General features: G+C 36.5%; 2 protein-coding genes across 2 annotated transcripts; both read left to right on the top strand.

The window, feature by feature from the left end:
• The first annotated feature begins 3060 nt into the window (after positions 1-3060).
• On the top strand, positions 3061-4065 carry LOC103961375 (auxin-induced in root cultures protein 12). Its single transcript, XM_009373916.3, has one exon. The coding sequence runs from the start codon at positions 3131-3133 to the stop codon at positions 3896-3898; it is 768 nt and encodes a 255-aa protein (XP_009372191.2). The 5' UTR covers positions 3061-3130; the 3' UTR covers positions 3899-4065.
• Positions 4066-15782: 11717 nt separating this feature from the next.
• Positions 15783-18003, top strand: LOC103927088 (cytochrome b561 and DOMON domain-containing protein At3g25290-like). The gene is made up of 3 exons (XM_009335986.3): positions 15783-16482; positions 16902-17156; positions 17553-18003. The coding sequence occupies exons 1-3, from the start codon at positions 15859-15861 to the stop codon at positions 17841-17843; spliced, it is 1170 nt and encodes a 389-aa protein (XP_009334261.1). The 5' UTR covers positions 15783-15858; the 3' UTR covers positions 17844-18003.
• The last annotated feature ends 2810 nt before the right edge of the window (positions 18004-20813 follow it).

The following is a 20813-nucleotide window of genomic DNA, read 5'->3' as shown; positions in this document are numbered from 1 at the left end:
GAGTGATTCATATTATACTGCATTGCAAGGGCTCCGTGAGTCCAAATTTTTTTAATAATGCACATAATCAGGGACGAAGCTAGAAATTTCTTTTAGAGGGGGCAACCCAAAAATCAATTAAGAAAACCTTATTATAGTATGACTTATAACCAATATGAAAATAGGGATGATTTCAAATGATAATGTATCACAATTCCAATGTTACAAAAATTTCAGTGTAGTAGTGGAAAGTGGCAAAGTGATAAGAAAAATGTTAATACATAATTACGCAAGAATGAGGTTTTTCAATTTGAATGACAGAACAAGAGCACTTTTGCTCATATAATATTTGATATGGAGTATACGCAGTATGAAACTATGTTGGATACTAGGTACATATATTTTCTTCAAAAATAATGTGTGTGTATTATATAATTGTAATCTGCGACTTAATAAGCAAATCACTTGAGTGGGGGCATATGCCCCCAGTGAGCCTTCATTGGCTCCGTCCTTGCACATAATCATTTAGTCTAGTGACACTCAGTTTACTTAAGAAGTTACGAGTTTAAATCTCACATCAGATTATCAAATTACATACTCAAAAATTAATCTTCCTACTATATGAATTAAATTTATAGATCCAATATAAAATGTCAAGATTATCTCATCCAATGTTGGATTCCAAATGATCAGAAAGGAAGTGGATCATACATCACTTCAATTATACTACAAAGATCTTCAAGACTTTGAAAGCTCTCTTTTCCAAGATGCATTAACATCAAATACAAGAATTCTAGTCAAAGTTTTCAATTGTCAACTAGACCTATTCACTGAATCTTGTGATTTACAAGACATTTTTCCTAATTTTCTGAACTGAAGAAATTATATAATGTTTTAGCTTTTGCATCATCACGCAAACTATTTGAATCGACATAGTGGGAGCATTTAACGGCTAAACAATTCATAATCTAATCTGTTTTGGCTTGTCCTGCCCTTAAAAAATTAAAAGAGAAGTTTCTTGGCCTGCCGTGCATGTGAGGGTTAATAATATCGTTTGGACCATAACATACAATTTCTCTACATTAAAATTTTAATTTTTTTAATCCCTCTACATTAAATTTTTTTTATAAACAATTTGAAGAGAGGAAGATAGTTTTTGAATGAAACAGAAAGAAGACATAAAAGCGGAAAAAAAAAATAATTGAAAATGCAAAAATCAAGTTCAAAAACATTGGGAGAATATTAAAAAGGTTAGGAGACTCCTAACAACTCATCTGTGGTTCGACCAGTAAATTGCATAGTCAGGTAGACTTATACCATTACGCTCAACAGCATAATCTTAACTTGAGCACGTAGTTTAAGAGTACTTTAGGAATACATGTATCAAATTTGGCTAAAAAATTTGAGGCGTCATATTTTCTAATAACCTTATCGAATTGTGATATTTGGAATGGGGTAAGGTATTAGTAAATTCAACACCAATATATTGGAATAATATAGAAAGTATTCCAAATATAACACTCGTTTGAGATAAATGATTCCTCTCACTTGCAAAAACAATTGAAAGAAGAAAAAAAACATGGAAGCATTGCACATGAATGACATTCATTGGAATATCCGTATGTATCACATTTTCAACAAATTAAAGAACGAAGAGGCAAAAGCATTTCTCACACAAGTAAGAGTATGAGAAAGCTTTCTAAAAAAATTAAACTTGGGACATATCATATTTATTTGCCACAACTTTGTTCCTCCCGTTCCATTCTTTAGGAGTTGGGATTGTGACAACCGAAAACCGCAATTGATATGTGTGGTAGTAAAATTTCACCTCTTTCAATCTTGACGAAATTGTACTTACACAACAAATAAACACTTTTAATAAAGACAACCTCACACGCTCATGAGGTTGAGGGGTTTGAAGAGAGCGAGTTTAGGGCTTAAGTGCATAGTAAAATCTTACCAAAATTGGTGGAGATGGGTATTTATAGTAGCTAGGCTGCGACCACATGTAGGTTTGCCACGTGTCGGCATTTGATTGCCCAAGACGAGTTATCGATGGATGAGGAAGGAATAATCCCGAAGATTTTTTTTTTTTAATAAACGATATTATCTACACTAAAGGAAAGGAGGTGAGTTTAGACTCGCAATGGGCTACAATAATGTGGTTCAAATTCGCTTTGGGCGAGAATCGAACCTAAAATCTCTCACTTATAAGTAAAGAGGAATACCGCTAGACCATAATACTAAGTAACCCCAAAGATATATTTATCTTGGGTTTTAGTAATAATCATATTTTTAATACCTTTGACTTTTCTCCTAACAGTGCTTGATGAGATTGTAGTTAACTGTTGAATCTTCAATAGAGTTGAACTGCACGTGAAACGAATCTGGGATTCGCCAATTTAATGAGGGCATTTTGTCAGTTGAGAGTAAAAATTCACTTGTCAACTCTAAAAAATTTTGTATTATCTTTGACTCCATAATATGTTTGTGGCCAATGTAGAATTCACAAAGGGAAAGGAATCAACGTCCAATTCCATGTCTTCTATTTTATTTTCATGGATGTAAGTCGTCTCCAACACAAAGTGGAAACAAAGCGAGAAAACAAATAAAAGTCGATCAATTCCCAAATGCACCAATCCCCATTCACCAACCCAAAAGAAAAAGAGTACAATGTATATAACTCACATTCACGGCTCCATTGTTTTAATCTGACGGTACTCTTTCCATGGTCCAAGTAGTCCACATGCTCCTCCTATTTTCTTTTCCATTTTTAATTTTTAATCATCATTTAGTTCGCATTACCCATTTTGCCTCCTTGCAAGAGTGGAAAATGTTCTCAGAGACCATACTAATTACATATAATTATCTTCCATTTATTTATTATTTTGTGATCAATAACGTATCTGAAGATAATTATATATCCAACTACACTTGAAAGATATTATTTTGAACTAGTATCTCCCACTCCATAGTGTGTGCATATCCGCGATGTCAGCATGTCACGTGATACATCGGATACACATCTAACAATCATTTTCCAATATAAATTCCCCCACAAGCTTTAGTTTCAGCAGAACACACACGCTCTCTCTCCCCCTATCTATCTCCCTTTTTCTTTCCACAAGGTCCTCATCTCCCCACTCCTCCAATGGCTTCCTCTCTCCCTCTCTCTCTCCTCCAAATTGCATGCATTTCCCTCCTATGTGCTCTGCTAATCTCACCCGCCGCACAAGCAGCCACCTGCACCTCACAGACATTCAAAAACAACAAGCTCTACTCCAACTGCACAGACCTCCCCGTTCTCAGTTCCTACCTCCACTGGACGTACGACCCCTCCAACTCCTCCCTCTCCGTTGTCTTCGTCGCCGCCGCCCCCAAGCCCGATGGCTGGGTCGCCTGGGCCATCAACCCCACGTCCGAAAAAATGGCCGGGGCCCAGACCCTACTGGCCCACAAAACAACCGACGGTACCCCAACTGTCAAAACCTACAACATCAGCACCTACACCTCCATCGTCCCCGGAAAGCTCTCGTTCGACGTCTGGGACGTCAGCGCCGAGTTCTCCAACGGTACGTACAAGATATTCGCCACCGTCAAGGTCCCCAAAAACGCGGAGTCCGTCAACCAGGTCTGGCAGGTGGGTCCCGGCGTCGACAAAACCACTGGTTTCCCACAAAAGCATGAGTTCGTCGGCTCTAATCTCGTGTCCTTTGGCACTTTGCACTTGGTTGCTAATGCCACTACTGGCACCACTAACTCCACTACCGGCACTACCAACTCCACAACGGGCGGTGCCTCCACGACTAACACCACTGGTGGCAGTGGTAGTGGTGGGGCTTTGAGGATTGGGAGTGGAGGAAACATGGGTTTGTTTTCCATTTCGCTTTTGGTTCTTGGAGCTCTCATTGTTTTCTAAAATTTGGTAATTTTGGGTTTACTTTTTCGTTCTGAATATTAATGTGATTGAAATCATTGATGTTGATCAATCGAAGTGGAGATGGAGGTTAATTTGAGCATTTTTTTAGGTGGAAGAATATCTTATTGTTATACATGATATTGTGAAATCCCACATTGATTTAATTATTTGCTCCTTATCTGTATTTTTCTTGGATCGATGAGAGAAGGTCATTAATAAACATCGGTGGTATGTGAGGACGTAGAGAGGTGCTGTTCGATTTAGTTTATCTATACTGTTATTTTAGTTTATCCATTTGGGTTTTTCCATATTTTAAAGATGAGAAACCCTAAGACTCTTCCAAGAAGAGATTTTCGATAACGTTAAATTGTGAGGTGGTCGAGAGAATCGTCTTCACAATTCTCTTTCAAGATTGTCTAGTTGAGCAATTTTAGTGTGTCCTACTAGCTTGACTTCTTTTGAATAAATAAGACAATGATAAGGATAATGCTAAAGAGATTAAATTTAAAGATAAAATTTTAAAAACTAAATAATATGAAAATTGATAATTAATTTATTAAACTATTCATTCTTATTAGTGACACATCTTTAATTTTTAAAATTTTATCGTCCTAATAATAATTAGCAAATGAAAAAGGTCATTCAAAGTGAACGTTGTGTCAGTTCAAACACAAGTAACTTTTATTATATTATTATAAGACTGAAGTAACTTTTATGATATTATAAAATAGAAATAAATAATTAGAACGAGATAATCACATGAGAAGTGAGAAAGGAACATGGCCAAATATCACATGTTCGATGCAAGGTTCGCATATCACAGTCACAATGTGAAGATCCTAAGGTATATATACATTGAATAATACTTATTTTCTTTAGTTAATCAGTTGAGGAATAAGAATCAGTAAATAAAGATAGCTAGAACTAGCTAGATATTTGTGTGAGGAGTGAGAAACGAATATAACCAATTATCATATGAGGAATAAGAATCAGTAAATAAAGATAGCTAGAACTAGCTAGATATTTGTGTGAGGAGTGAGAAACGAATATAACCAATTATCATATGGCTGATGCTAAGTTTATAAATCATGGGGTTTTTATCACAAATAGTCTATGAGATTGACTAAACTCATCATTTTGGTCCCTCACTTTTAAAATCAATTAATGTCATCTTTGAAATTCACTACCACACATCAATTTGGTCATTCTGTTTAGATTTCGTTAATTATTCTGTTAGTTTGTATGTGAGACCCACAAATCTAATAAAATGGTGACGCGTGGATTATACAAAAGAAAGGCTTTGATCGCAAATGATCCCTGACATTAATCAAACTCCTCATTCTGGTTCTTGAGTTTCAAAAATCAATAAATTTAGTCCCTAACTTTCACTATCGCACATCAATAGAGTCCTTCCATTAAAACTTTGTCTTTGTTAGTGTGCTAATGTTGTCCCACTAATCCAACCATATGGTGCCAAGTGAATTAACTATAAGAAACTAATTTTCATTTTTAGAGTGAACTAATTGTCGAATATTCTGCGCTGACATTTCTCTTGCATCTCACAATCTCGATTGGAAAAGAAAATTCAATCTAAATTCGATAAAATCGAATCCAAATTCAATTCAACTTTGATAGGATTATAACCAACTAGAGAGAATGAGAAGTGAGTTCACGGAGAACAGGAGCTTTGGTGTCATGGTGTCTTCCTTTTCTTTTTGAGCATACCTAGATGAAGATGATGATGTCTTTTTTTTTTTTTAGTTTATAATTTCTTATAGTACTTTTAGTTTTAAATCTTAAAAAAAAAAAATTTTTATAGTTAATCTATGTGGCTCCATATGATTGGACCACTGGAACCATATTATCACACTAACAAAAAAATATTGACGAAATTTTAATGACTAAATTGATGTGCGGTAGTGAAAGTCAGGGACCAAATTTATTAATTTTTGAAATTAGGGACCAAAATGAGGAGTTTGATTAATGTCAAGGGCCATTTGTGATAAAAACTCTTCTTTTATGTGATTCACGTGTCACCATTTTATTGGATTTATGGATCCCATATGCAAACTAACATAAATAATTGATGGAATCTAAACGGAATGACCAAATTGATGTGCGGTGGTGAATATACAGGACAACATTGATTGATTTTGAAAGTAAATGATCAAAATGATGAGTTTGGTCAATCTTAAGAATTATGGGTGATAAAAACCCTAAATCATGCAAATAGTCGCAAGGGTAATGTGGGGATGCTAGGATTCAAACTCTTCCTATGCCAACTTAATGTAAATTAGTATAGAACAATGTTTGTAATAAAATAGTTAAAAATTATGGGTCATAAATAAATAAATAAAAATTCTTATTAGTGCTTAAAAATTCTTATTAGTACTTAAAAATTCTTATTGTACATAAAAAATATACTTGTAAATAATACAAAATTAAAATTTTAAACAGTCAAAAAACAGTTGTCAAATAAATAAATAAAAATTTGTCCGGGTAAGTCCAATAGTCCCACTGCCTTTACTTTCGTGTCCCCCACGTATCACATCCAATTTAACGTATCAATAAAATGAGCATCCTCTAGTTGGAAGTTGGCTAGCTACTACCAGTAGTTCTTGGCCCCTTTTGCATAAACAATTGGAACGCACCAAAACGACATTTTATTTTCTCTTTTTCTTTAAAGAAAGGAGTGTCCACTAATACAGGAAGTAATTCACTCAAGGTATTTAAACTATATATTAATAGAACTTTATTTGTCAGTTAAAAACTAAAAAATTACTATTATTACATAAATAAAAGGGTAAATTACACTTTCATACCTCAGGTTTGGGGTCTATTTCAATTTCTTACAATATCTTCAAAACATTTCACTTTCATACCTTAAGTACTATTTTATTTCAAAATAATACATCCGTTACATTTTTCATTCATTGATCTGTTAAATGCTGACGTGACTACCACATATATGCCACGTGGCTGCCAAATGTCTGTCACGTGACATAAAAAAAAAAATTTAAAACCTGAATTTTTACAAAAAAAATAAAATAAAAAATAAATTGAAACCCACAATCCCTCCCCCCCCCCCCCCAGCGACCCACAATAAAGAGGGAGGAAGAAAGAAAAAAAAATTGAAACTATCCCTCCCCCCCCCCCCCCCCAAGTGACCCACATATGCAAGAAGAAGAAGAAGACAATCTCCAAGAAGAAGAAGAAGAAGAAGAAGAAGAAGAGGGAGGAAGAAAGAAAGAAAGAAAAAATTGAAACTATCTCCCCCCCCCCCCCAGTGACCCACGTATACAAGAAGAGGAGGAAAAAGAAGAAGAACCCAAGCCCAGAACCCTTCCCCCCCCACCTCGACCCAGCTCTCTTCCCCCCTGGGGACCCTTCTCCCTTCCCCGTAACCCTCCTCCCGCCCCCCTACTCGGCGACCCTTCTCCCATCCCCCCCCCCCCCCCCCCCGACCACCCTTTTCCGCAATCTGGTGATTTTCAGCGTTGGTGAGTTTTGAAAATACTTTGAGTTTGAGATGATTTTTGGGCTGGTTTTGTGGTAGATCCACCTAATCTCGGGTGGGATTTTTGGGGGTGGGTGATGGGGGATTTTTGGGAGGGGTGGCTTGAGTGGGATTTTGGGGTTTTTTTTTCTTTCTTCCTCCCTCTTCTTGTTCTTGTTCTTGCAGATGTGGGTCGCTGGGGGGGGGGAGGAGGGATTGTGGGTTTTAATTATTATTATTATTTTTTTTTTTTGAGAAAATTCAGGTTTAAAAAAAAATTAAAAAATATTTTATTTGCCACGTGGCAGACATTTAGCAACCACCTCAGCATTTAACGGATCAATTGATGGAAAATGTAACGGAGGTATTATTTTGAAATAAAATAGTAGTTAAGGTATGAAAATGAAATCTTTTAAAGATGTTGTAATGAATTGAAATAGACCCCAAACCTGAGATATGAAAATGTAATTTACCCTAAATAAAACTATATTAAAAAAGAAACAAAAAGTGTTAAAGTAATTTCGCACAAACAAGTTTTTGTTGTTTTTTTTTTTCTTTCCCTCACCCATATGGAACCATAATTTTGCTTTTCTACTTTCTCTCTCCCACTTATGATGTAGAACAAACGACACAATGGATCGAAGATGGAATAGACAGTTGGAAGGCAAAAGGACCTAGTGGAAATTTGCAAATTTGGCGTTCAAGTTTCAATTTGGGCACGTGATACATTTTCAAAAAGGAATGATGTCATGAGTCAAACACATTGCCTCGCTTTGTTATACGATGAATTTCGGCCATCTAGGTCGTTTCAGCCTCCAACTTAATTTTTTTTAAAATCATTTATAACTTTTAGACTTTTGATCAGACATTCACTTATGAATTTTTAATTAAAAAAAGAAGAATCTTTCATTATATTTGATTTTTGTATTAGTTCACAAGTTAATATCATAAGAAAACTCTTAAGATCTAGTAGATACTAGGAAAGTAAAGCCCGCGCGATGCTGCGGGTTTAAAAATTGCTAAAAAAATGTTTAGAAGATGTAAACACCATGTTATAGAAGAATGTGAAAAGTTGTTTAAAGGAGGTATCCTAGGCAAGGGAAAAGAAAAAGATTGAAATACATGAAACAAAATTGTATCACAATAAAATTATATTATAAACAAAATAAGGATTAGATTCTGTTTATGTCACATCCCGGCTCGAGGTCCACCACATCCCAGGCCCGCTCCACCATCGTAGCACGATATTGTTCGCTTTGGGCCCCGACCACGCCCTCACGGTTTTATTTCTGGTAACTCACACGAGAACATCCCAGTGGGTCACCCATCATGGGATTATTCTCGCGCGTTACTCGCTTAACTTCGGAGTTCCGATGAACTCTGAAGCCAGTGAGTTCCCGAAAGGCCTCGTGCTAGGTAGAGATGAGAATTAACATATAAGAATCACTCCCCTGGGCGATGTGGGATCTTACAATCCACCCCCCTCAAGGGCCTGACGTCCTCGTCGGCACACCACGGCCAGGGTTAGGCTCTGATACCAAACTGACACACCCCGACCCAAAAAGTCCACTAGGAATCTGAATCGAGCTGTGTTGGCCAACACCTGGAAAGTGACGAAGCCATAATGTGTGATGATGTGGAAAAAATGTGAATAAATTTAAACCTAAGAGTGCCTAAATACCAGAGTGCACTGGTGAGCGGGTAAGAATTTTACCCTCAGAAGTAGCCACCTATCATGATATTTGCCCAGAATCCTCGTTGACACAAACCTTTAACAATTAAACCTGGAGGGGCGCAAAACAGAAAGTATGAGTGGGCAAAAACAAAGTTTTTGAAAATCATTTCATTTCTCAAAGGTTGTAACCATCTCACCTGAGTTACATATTCTGCTATCATGAGATATTTGGCATGGCATACTTTACATATCCTTTTTCCTGAAGGTGATTTTCAGATATGTATATATTATATTATTTCTGGGAAAGTATATAGGTTTTACGGTGAGGGTTACAACCTTTGAGAAATGAAATGATTTTCAAAAACTTTGTTTTTGCCCACTCACGCTTTCTGTTTTGCGCCCTCCAGATTTAATTGCTAAAGGTTTGTGTCGACGAGGATTCTGGGCAAATATCAAGATAGGTGGCTACTTATGAGGGTAAAATTCTTACCCGCTCACCAGCGTACTCTGGTATTTAGGCACTCTTAGGTTTAAATTTATTCACATTTTTTCCACATCATCACACATTATGGCTTCGTCACCTTCCAGGTGTCGGCCAGCACAGCTCAATTCGGATTCCTAGTCGACTTTCTGGGTCGGGGTGTGTCAATTTACCTAGTGTTTCTATGGGGGAAGAAGTTCGGTTTTGCATGAGTTGTAAAGGACCTTTTTCTGGCAATTTTATAGGATGTCATCAATTTTTTGCGCGTTTATCTCTGCAGAATGTACATTAGATAAGAGTACGATTAAACATATGAAAAAAATATTGTTTAGTATGGTGTAAACACAAAATTACACGTGTCTTGGGAGAGCAAAAGCCCTACGAATAAGATTGCAATTGAGGGTTAAACCCTCAATTGTCGTATGTGTTCACAGAATGTAGACTGATTGGTACGTTTTAAGTACATGTATTACCCTAATTCTATCTTAGTTATTAATCATTATCAGACTAAAGTCTCTACTCAAGCTTGTAAAGAAGCTTGAGTTTAAATTGATTTTCTTACTTTGAACAAAACTTTACCCAGATGCCTCAAATAATGCGAATCATACAAAAACCAAGCATAGCTAGTAGTACATGAAATCGTGGGTTTGCTGATTATATTAAAAATATTAGGAAATTTTTTAGATACGAAAAAACACAAATAAAGTCTGAAAAATCACTCACTCAATGTCCCAAGATAAAGATCCTTATTTCCAGCAACCCTTCCAATCCTAGCTAGTCATCTTCCATGCTGATGACGTCTGCTACACAGAGAAAAAACAAAACAAAGAGATTTTAGAGATTTTAATTTGATATAATATTATTTCTCATCGATATTTGATCTAAATTATTATATAAAATTATGAATAGCTAATAAGACATTGGAATTCTTCTGCACATTGAAGCCCCTCTTGAGAATCCACTAGTTTTCCTAAAAAGACAGCATTATGTTAGTAATTGATTAGCGTTTAAACGCATTTGTATATATAACTCTACGGAATGCATGATTAATAGCATGAACTAGGCAAAGATCTACCGTAGTAAATGAGCAACATATTTTTGTCTGGTCACATTCTTCATGTCCTCTAGTTCTTTTTTTATAATTTTGCAAGTTGCATTTTGAATAACCAATATATATATATATATATATATATATATATTTGAGGTCTATTTCCGTGCAGAACTCAAATGTGATTTTTTGTCCTAATGTTCGGGTGGTTATACGGTTATGGTGTACCTTAAAAGGATATAGGAGAGTTATGAAGGGGAGACCTAGGTTTGAAATATTTTTTATCAAAACAAATGGAGTTTTAAAACAAACATTGTTTTGACAGACATGGGCTTTTGGGATTTCATATTTTAATTGCATTGGCGACTGATTTGCAGCACTAAGAATATCTGTTGATTTATGAAAATACTTAGTGGGAAGTAAACTTTCTTGAATACAATTCAAGTCTGCACCTAAGTCAATTAAGGCAATTGTTTCTAACTGAAAGTCTTCAATTATTATTTTTATTTTAGAATACCATTTATGGATCCTAATTTTTTGTAATAATCATAAAACTAGGTTTTCTATGGACTTGGATTCTGATTCTTGGTCTGAGGAAGAACTATTGTGTTCTTCATCATTATTGCTAAGGAGTGCTTGTGTCTGGATGCTAATGAGATGTGAGCGAATTTCTATGTCTTTTGATTTTAAGGACTTAATTTCTTCCTTAATTTTGTTGACTTCTCTTTGTAGATCTTTGACCGTAATTTCTATCTTAGCATTGTTAAACCTTTCCAGGGTTGTGCTAAGACAGATTTTTGGGGCCACTTGGGGTTGGCTAGTACTGGCTTCTTCAGGGGAGACTAAGTTCTTAAGTTTCTTTAAATAAAATGACTTTAATGCAGGGTCGTCTACTTTGCTGATTAACTTGATAAGAAGATCTTTTTCTTCTTCTTGTTTATTGAGGACTAAAATCTTTTTACAACAAGTATCAGTTCATCCTATTTTAATGTCGGGGGATGAAAGACTACTTGAGAAATTACTGGAATAAGATGAATTAGAACCTAAATCATCTTCGGATTGACTATGGTATGTATCTCTTAATTCTAAGATTTGAATTAGCTGGGTTTTCTCTTCTTCAGAGATTTTCAATTGGTTGATTGTTTTCTTGACTCTACATTTATTTGCATAATTACTGAATTTGCCACACTTATAGCTGTTTCCTTTTTGTTCTTGATTTTTGGAATGAAATTTTCCTAAGGGTTTCTCCATCTCCTTTGAAGGATGTGAAATGTGGTGCGCTAAACTTGAATGGAGGCTCTACTTGCTCGATCTCGTCCGTGAAGGGTGACCTGCTCATATTGGTCATGTCTCGTCGTAGCGTTTCACCAACGACTTCGTTGCATTGGAAATCACGCAATTGCTCGTTTAAGAGTATCTCTACCTCTTCATCAATCTGCCTTTGTTGGGGGTAGCAAAGCTCTCAGTTGCCCCCGATCTTGACCTGCTAGTCTAGGCTGCTTTTCTACGTGCTCGATTCATCTATGCCACGACGGCGGTGCATGTGGTTCATTCCTAGCAGGTGAGGGAATTCTTCGCAGACTACTGGTTGAACTTGAGCTGGATTGAGTGATTGTTTTTCTCCATCATTCGTGTTGTCTACTCCGATGTGAGGTGGAGGATGTTCCTTGCGGGCTTAGCTGCGAATGAACACTTCGCCTATAAGGTTGCTTATGTTGACTATCAGAATGAGGCCCCAACCGTGAATGTATGCTCGCGCACTAAGACGGGAGTACATGCTATCTCGAAGGCCCAATCGGGAATGTACACTACCCAAACGCTCAGTTCATGGCTAGTCAAGTGGCTGCTTGCCGGGACACTGTTGGAAAGGTTCTTTGTTTGCCCTTGTCCTATTTCGGGACACCTCGTCTGGGGTATGTTGCATCTTGATGCGCTACAAAAGCTGATTCACCAAAGTCATTTGTTGTGCGAGGGCGCTCGTCAACTCTATGAATTGTCGAGACAAGTGTTGTTCTCCATTTGGGTTGGAAGAGCTTGGAATGAATGCATCTCCTTGAGCAGCAGAAGTGTGGTAGACTCCGAGTGCAAGATTTAAGTTGGGAAATGTCAAATCAATTGAGAAATGAGGTGAAAATGCTCCTTGTTCAATTGTTGGCCCAAAAGTTTGAAGCTAGGACAGTTGAACTGGTCTTGGACCGATTTGGGCTGCTTGGAAAGCCACAGGGGTGGGTTTCTCAGAGTGTGGTGCACGTGGGTGTGAAGCTAGGGCTCAACTCGATAACGTGTTGGGCTCGCGTTAGGCTTGAATGGCTCGGGTTGGCTCACCTTGGGCTTGGGCCCATGTGGGCTTGAATGGCACAACTTGAGTCGTGGTCGTGGCGTCGTGGACCTTGCCGAGGGTGGCTACCGTGGTGGTTGCTACGGTGGTATCGCTCCATTCATCGTTGTGTTGAGTCTTGTGGATCCCCATGGTCCTATTTCTTGAACGTTGGAATTTCCGTTCGTCAAGGTTTCCGAATCTCTTGTCATTGTATTTCTCTTTTACGTTTTATCTAAGAATTTTTATAAATAAAAATTCCAAGAATAAGAACATATGAAAAATCTACAAATGAACAAGAAAACGAAAAACCTTGAATGCGAGAGTCTTTTACAAGTGTGTGACTTAAACTCTCAATGAAAGCACCAAATTGTGGATGCAAATTTCCACCTTCTTCTTCTTGGATGAAATTGCACCTGCAAAACAATTAACACCTTTGGTTAAGGCCAAGAGCCTCATGCGTCCACGATGAATGAGGGGGCTTAGGCCGAAGAACCTCCAATGCCAAAGTTAGAATTTAAGGGAAAAGTGTTTAGAGAAATTTGGAGAATTTTGTAAGAGAGTTGGAATTAGGTTTTTGGAAGAAATGGGAACTATTTATAGGGGTGTGGCCAGCCCCTATTTGGAGAAAAGGGGTCCGGCCACTTATGGTGGTTTTTGGGTGTAATTACAAGATATTATGTCAAAATAATATCTTGCAATCAATTAGAAGATTAATTAATTAATTAGGAAATTAATCAATTAATTTAGGTAATTAATCCTGATTTGCATGAATAATTGAGGGTTACCTTTTGAGGAGGATTTGATAAGGATGGATGAAATAAGTTTTGAATAAATACCTATTTTGATCACTTTTGACCTTTATTAAGTCGTGATTGTCAGTTGCTTGCGCGTGGAAGTTCCGGTGTGCCTCGAGGGTAATTTTGTCTTATTTACCCAAAAATCCACATGTCGTCTCCAAATTCTTCTTGATTATTTTTGGTTCCACATACATCATTTAGATTGACGAAGGTGCTTTCCCAGTTGTGTGATGAGATGTTGAAGAGGGGTACAAAGAATGAAGGTGTTTTTGGTGGTATGTAGGAGGCAGCTATGTCACCGAACTAGGTTAAAAGACGAGTGTATTTTTTATTTTATTTTATAATTGTGTTTTAATAAGACTTAATAGTGTCAATTCTCTTATAAGTGTAAAGACACGTGTTGAAAAATTAGATAGGGAGACATCAGCGGGAGAGGCATTCGGGGACAACAAACCCGCAACCCCCTATTGTAGCAATCATTTATGCAATTGTTTTCTTACCGGGATTATAAACAATTATTTTGGCTTGAAGTGCTGCATGTGTTGTTGCATCCCATGTTCTGTTTACCATGCCCAAAAATTTAACGATATTTAATCTAGGATCTCATCTGTGAAATTTATATATTTTAACAAGATGTAATAAAAGTACCAAACAAAGTTTGAGGGCTTATTAATTTGCTCTCGATCAACTAGCCAAATAATTTTAATTTGTCATTCCCCACAACTGCTTGAATAATTTGTTATTATCACTTCAATAATCTCATTTGACATTCTAAATTTTCTATAATTAAAAAGAAAAATACACTTATAAACAGTGTAGAACGAAATTTTTGAAATATTAATAATAGTTCTCTAACATAAAAGAATGAAACTTGACATCATCGTGACCTAAAACTTGCATCAGCTCATTCCAGTCACATCTGGTAGGCTAAAAATCGCTGTAGGGTAGGCATAGAATCCCAAAATTCCCAATTAAAATCGACCAGATTCTTTTCTAATAATAAATCCGAATGTTCTGAAATGTATTAAAAGATGCAGTTTCGCATTTACTCCCTAAAGTTGGTCGTGTTCATTTTTGGGTTTATTTATTGCCCCAATTTTACTCTATTATTCATTTAAAACAAATTATTTTTGGTTTAATAAGTCTGATATGAAGTTGATGATTGTGTAGGTCGAATGAAACTGATATGTATGCTCAATGCCAAGGAGAGGGACGACTCTTTCATAGACCCAATTTTAACAAAATTGTAACTTCAAAGTATTCAAGTGTAATTTTGAAAGATACAGACCAAACTGTTGCATACCTTAAACTACAAAGATGCAAAGAGTTTAGTTGACAAATTGGTTTTAAAGTGAAAACATAACAAATTTGAAGGACGAAAATGAAAAAGAGAATTATAAAGACAAAAATAAAAACCTAAATATCCAACTTCGACGAAATTTTGCCTCATTAGAGCATCTCTAAAGGAGATGTTAAAATTGCCATATAGATATACAACAGTAAAAAATGACAGCAAATTCTCTCCAACTGAACTTTTAGCTTCTTACATGACGCTGAGTCAATTAAAGACAAAGTCTTTTGCTGTCAAATTTGACAGCAGATGTCAATTTTTTTAAAATGATTTTTGATAGATTAATATAATATATAATAAATGTTGTTATGTATTTTTAAGTATTTGATTTGTTGCCTCAATTATTGGACCCCACAAAAAGATAAAAAAGAATTATCAAATGACATTATTATTTAACATATCGAGGGGGAGGGAGCAAAATATTTTACAAAATGTCAAATTACCACATAAGCCATCAAATATTATTTTGATATTTAAAATTTAACATCTTCTTTGGAAATGCTGTTAGATTAGACAGACTAGGTTGGCCACGTTGAGTTGCTAACGATATGAAACTTCAGGGACTAAAATGCAAGAAAAAAAAATACTGAAGCTATTAGTGCAATTTAACCCCGTTTATTAAGTTTTGCCCACGTGGTAATGTATAAATAGCTGAGTCCATCTGTATACAGTAGATCCAACCGCACTCTATTCGTCCTAAGTAATTCTCAAAGCTGTCACTCTCTATAAATTGCGCCAAAGTTAGTGGATACCCTTTGTTCATCAACCACCACCTAGCGGTTATACTCATCCATGGCTTCTTCTACTTCTTCCTCCTCCTCTTCTCTCCCAATATTTCTACCACTCACCCTCCTTTTGCTAATCTCACCCGCGCTTTCCCTCACCTGCACCTCCCAAACCTTCACCAACAACAAGCTCTACTCGAAATGCGCCGACCTCCCCGTCCTCAGCTCCTTCCTCCACTGGACCTACGACCCCGCCAACTCCACCCTCTCCATCGCCTTCATCGCCCCACCCTCTAAAACCGACGGCTGGATCGCCTGGGCCATCAACCCGAAGGCTACCGGGATGGTTGGTTCCCAGACCCTCCTCGCCTACAAGAAGTCCGACGGCTCTATGGACGTTAAAACCCTCAGCATCAGCTCGTACAAGGAAATTGTGGAGTCGAAACTGTCGTTCGACGTGTGGGACACTGCCGCCGAGTCGTCCGGCGGCGTTTACAGGCTGTTTGCGAAGTTGAAGGTAGAGAAGAAGACGGTGAACCAGGTTTGGCAAGTGGGACCCTCTGTTACCGATGGGTTTCCGGCTAAACACGACTTCCTGACGCCGAATCTTAACGCGAAAGGGACTCTGAGCTTGACCGGCGGCAACACCACCACAACCGCCAGCGGGGGTTCGAAGATGAAGAAGAGAAATGTGAGTTGAATCTCTAAATTTCCATTTTTAATGTTGGGATTTCTTTTTCCTCTTTTTATAAAAGCGACATGGATGAGAGGATTTAGACTCAGGATATTGCATGTGGGGTAAACGTTATTAACCCCTCGTATCATACGAGTTGTACATATGGATAAATGTTATTAATCAGTCACGTGTAAGAGTAAACTCTTAACCACTTGAACTACAGACAAATAGGAAAAAAGTTCGAGAATCTTTAGAAGGAAAAGAAGGTTGCTTTATTTGAGTAGTGGCTTAAAGATTATAACTTTGAGTAAAGTGAAAGTGTGCATTAATGAAGATTTGGTTTTGATTTTGTGCAAGTTGTGAGAATCTGAGCTAGATTTGAGTTGGGTTTTAATCACAATTGACAAAGTTTATTCCTTTTTTGTGTGATTCAGATCCATGGAATTTTGAATGCTGTGAGTTGGGGACTGTTGTTTCCAATTGGAATCATCGTGGCAAGATACCTCAGGGCTTTTCCGTCTGCCGATCCAGCTTGGTTTTATCTTCATATATTCTGCCAGGTATCTGGTTATGCAATTGGTGTCGCCGGCTGGGCCACAGGAATTAAGCTCGGAAGTGAGTCCAAAGGGGTGGTTTACACCCGTCACCGCAACATCGGAATCGCCCTGTTTGCCTTAGCAACTCTGCAGGTAAATTCCATTCTTTGTTTCTCTTGATACAAACAATATTTTACTCAAAACTGATAATCTAAACTGCGAGAAGGGGATCGGAACTCTGATTCATAAGGAGAGTTCTAGTCAATGTGGCTTATGTCTACAAAATTCCATTCCAGTTTTACCTACACTAACTTAATGTAGTTCATACAACTTAGTTTACAAATTTATAATAATTTATAATGATGTTTTAGTGCTAAGTGATAAAACTACTAATGAAGATTTGGATTTAGATCATCTCTGTTTTCTGATGCAATCTTCATACAGCTACTGAAGGCAGCATTGTGTCAAAACAAGGCTGACTAATTTGTTCGTGGTACTTAATTTCGGACTGCTTTCATCTAATCTGAATTCCTTCTCTGGATCTTTCAGATTTTCGCATTGTTCTTGAGGCCGAAGAAGGAGCACAAGTTCAGGTTCTACTGGAACATCTACCACCACAGTCTCGGATACACGATTCTCGTCCTGGGCATTATAAATGTGTTCAAAGGCCTAGACATACTAAATCCTGCTAAGCATTGGAAATCCGCTTACATAATTGTGATCATTGCATTGGGCGCAATTGCATTGTTATTGGAAGCAATTACTTGGATTGTAGTCTTGAAGAGAAAGTCAAGTAAGTCCACCAAGCCGTATGATGGATTCAACAACGGACAAGGCTGAGCCGCCACGCGCAGCGGCTAAAAGTATGATCATACCAAACTACAGCAGATCTGTCCCATGGCAGATACTGATTTTGTAATATCAGCAGTCCTCACATTTTCTTCCTTCTCCCTTGCTTGTATAATGGTTTAAATTATTTATGATTATTGTTTAGCATGTACATACAGAGTGCTAGAGTGTGCAGTTTCCCAGTTTGTTTAATTTATGTTCTGTATAATTTAGTGAAATTGAGACTCCAACTTTTCTCCAAAAACCCTAATTGCATTCATCTCCTACACATTTTCTAGAATCCTAAGACTGTAATGTTCATGAATATGAACTTACTCAAGTGCAGCTGATCACTTTTCAAAGTTCATGTCGTGTGACTATCACATTATCACGTAGTGTTTCTAATTTTAAAATATTCGATCACCTAGGTTGCTCGACACGTAAGAACAGATTCGGACAGCTACTAGCTTCCATGATACCGACTTCCATTATGTGACAGTTGATCATACTTACATGACTAACCACTCTAGTAGTCAGAGTGCTTGATAAGTGCATCTTATTAGATCTGAGATGGAAACAAAACCACAGAAGGAACCTTAAATGAGGTAAATTGTCAATTTATTAGTTGGAAATTTCTCAGTCTTGTCGGGGAACTATTAGATGTGGAACTATATGATTAGCTAGATTAATCTTTCCATTTAACAATTAATAAACGATCACGGGATGGCTCAGTAGTTGAGGACGAATTTCAAACCCGTCTTCCACACAGCATGTCCTGGGTTCGATTCCTGCCGCTGGTGAATTACACGATGGTGACTAAGAGGAGGCTGAAATGCCTTTATGAGTTTTCCCGATTCCCGAAAAGGTGAATTATTGTGGCGAAGCTACCAACCGATTCCCTTTTTGAAAAGAAAAAAACAACTAATAATTAAGGGATTAAAGTGATCACTAAGTCAGTCTTAAAGCACTATTCACCAAAGCCAAAAGCTAATTTCAATCGGGAATCAATTATCAACTTGACTTTATTTAGGGTCCCCGACCCCATGCATTCCAACTACCAGTCCCCACTGATTTCATCACCTTCATTATTAATCTTTGCTTTAATTTGTTCTCTACTGCATGTTTTTGCTTTGCGTATTTGATTCATTCCCATGTGAATGCATGGGGTTCTTGATCTCTCCCTAATTAGTACTCGGAAGGAGATGAGATGCCTACCTTTTGCAGGGATAGTTTGTCTCCTCACTAACTAGACATTATTATGAGAATTAAAAAAGGGTCTTAAAAATATGTTTTAAAAAATGGTAATGTTAGAGTGAATAAATTTATAGACAAAATTTTGGAAATTAAAAGGTATGGAAACTGATTATTAGTTTATTTACTTAAGCGTTTCCTATTAGTGACACATTATTTAGTTTGTAAATTTTGTCCCTCTAATATTACCCTTTAAAAAAGTGATTAGTGAAAGGTTTTGGGGGTTTCCCCCGGATTTTTACAAATTTAAGTGGATAAAATTTTAGAAGTAACCAATTGTATACAATCACTTTTCTAAGCAAGGTGAAAGCCTGAAAGGTATGCTGAGTTTACCTTAGAAAGGAGGCGAGATACTTACATTTTTCCGGGACAGTTATCTTAACTAACAAGAAATTATTAAGAGAATTAAAAAGGGGATTAAGGAAGGGTTTAATAAAGCGATTAGTGAGAGTTTCTTGGCCTTTTGCCGTGACTTTACAAATTGAAGTGTTAAAAAAAAAAATAGACGTAATTTATCTTGTTCATTACTTGATTGATGAGACACATAACACAAAATAACTAATTATTCAGTACTACAATCTGGTGATATTCCTCTTTACTTATAAGTGAGAGGTCTTAGGTTCGAATCTCGTGGATTTCGATACCAAATTAAGTTGCTCATTATGTGCCTTAGCCGAACGCCCTCTCACTTTAGTGTAAAATATATCGTTGTACTAAAAAAAAACCACAAAAGAACTATAAATTATATAAATATTTAAGATATCTTTATAATATTATAACATAAAGATTATTATTGTGATTATAGATGTTGGAAATATTAGCGATTTGGATTCTAGTTCTCCTACACCAAATTATATAAGATAAATATTAGTACATATTAATTTACTTTGAAATAATAATCTGATGAGATTAACAAATTAACACTGAAATACTTTTTCTTTTGTGACGAATATATCGATCTCCAACGATACTTGAATAGAACAAGATTTTAGGTTAATGCGTGTAAGTTCACTGTCCTCAAGAGTAAATTTCATCCCTTGAAGATAATGTCTCTGTGTACAGGTTATGATGTCTTACCCTCTAGGATACAACAATTTGTGATCCTTGTAAGCGTATACTCGCAATACTTAAATCGAGTGAACAACTCCATGCTTTCCTTTGGCATATAAAAGATGAAAATTATAATAGCATTTGAAAGAAAACGAGAGATTAGAGAGGGGAGGACGGTGAAATTCTTTTCAACTATATGGAGTTTGTAGGAAAAAGATTGCACCCATGGTTGGAACAATGGAAGCTACAACTATGAGCTCAATTAGAACATTAGGATATCATAAATATTGCTTTAACAATCCCATAATGGCTGAATGTAAATGATATAACGGCTATAAAACTGAATTTTATCTCTTTACTATGTAATAAGGAATAAGCTAATTGAATGGGAGAAATGTTAGACTATATAAATGCTCAATTAATAAGTTAATCCAGATTGCAACTTCAAAAAGAAAATGTGATTCAGAGTCCAACATTATATCCCCCTTAATACATCAGTTTTGCAAACAAAATTGTTAAGATTAAAAGAAATCATTAAGAATGATATTAACATGACCAATGAAGTTTTGACTAATAAGTTGTATTTTGAAAGGTAATACTAAGACGGCTAATTTTTTAAACCAAATTTTGTAAACCATATGACATGTTTGTTGATGATTGAATTATCGTCAAAATGTTGAT

Source organism: the organism of the source record quoted next, unplaced genomic scaffold, assembly GCF_019419815.1.
Source record: "Pyrus x bretschneideri cultivar Hongxiangsu unplaced genomic scaffold, Pyrus_bretschneideri_v1 Contig7, whole genome shotgun sequence".
NCBI classification, from domain to species: Eukaryota; Viridiplantae; Streptophyta; class Magnoliopsida; order Rosales; family Rosaceae; genus Pyrus; species Pyrus x bretschneideri.
Note: the sequence above shows the minus strand (reverse complement) of the source record. Positions and strands in the feature narration are given on the sequence as shown.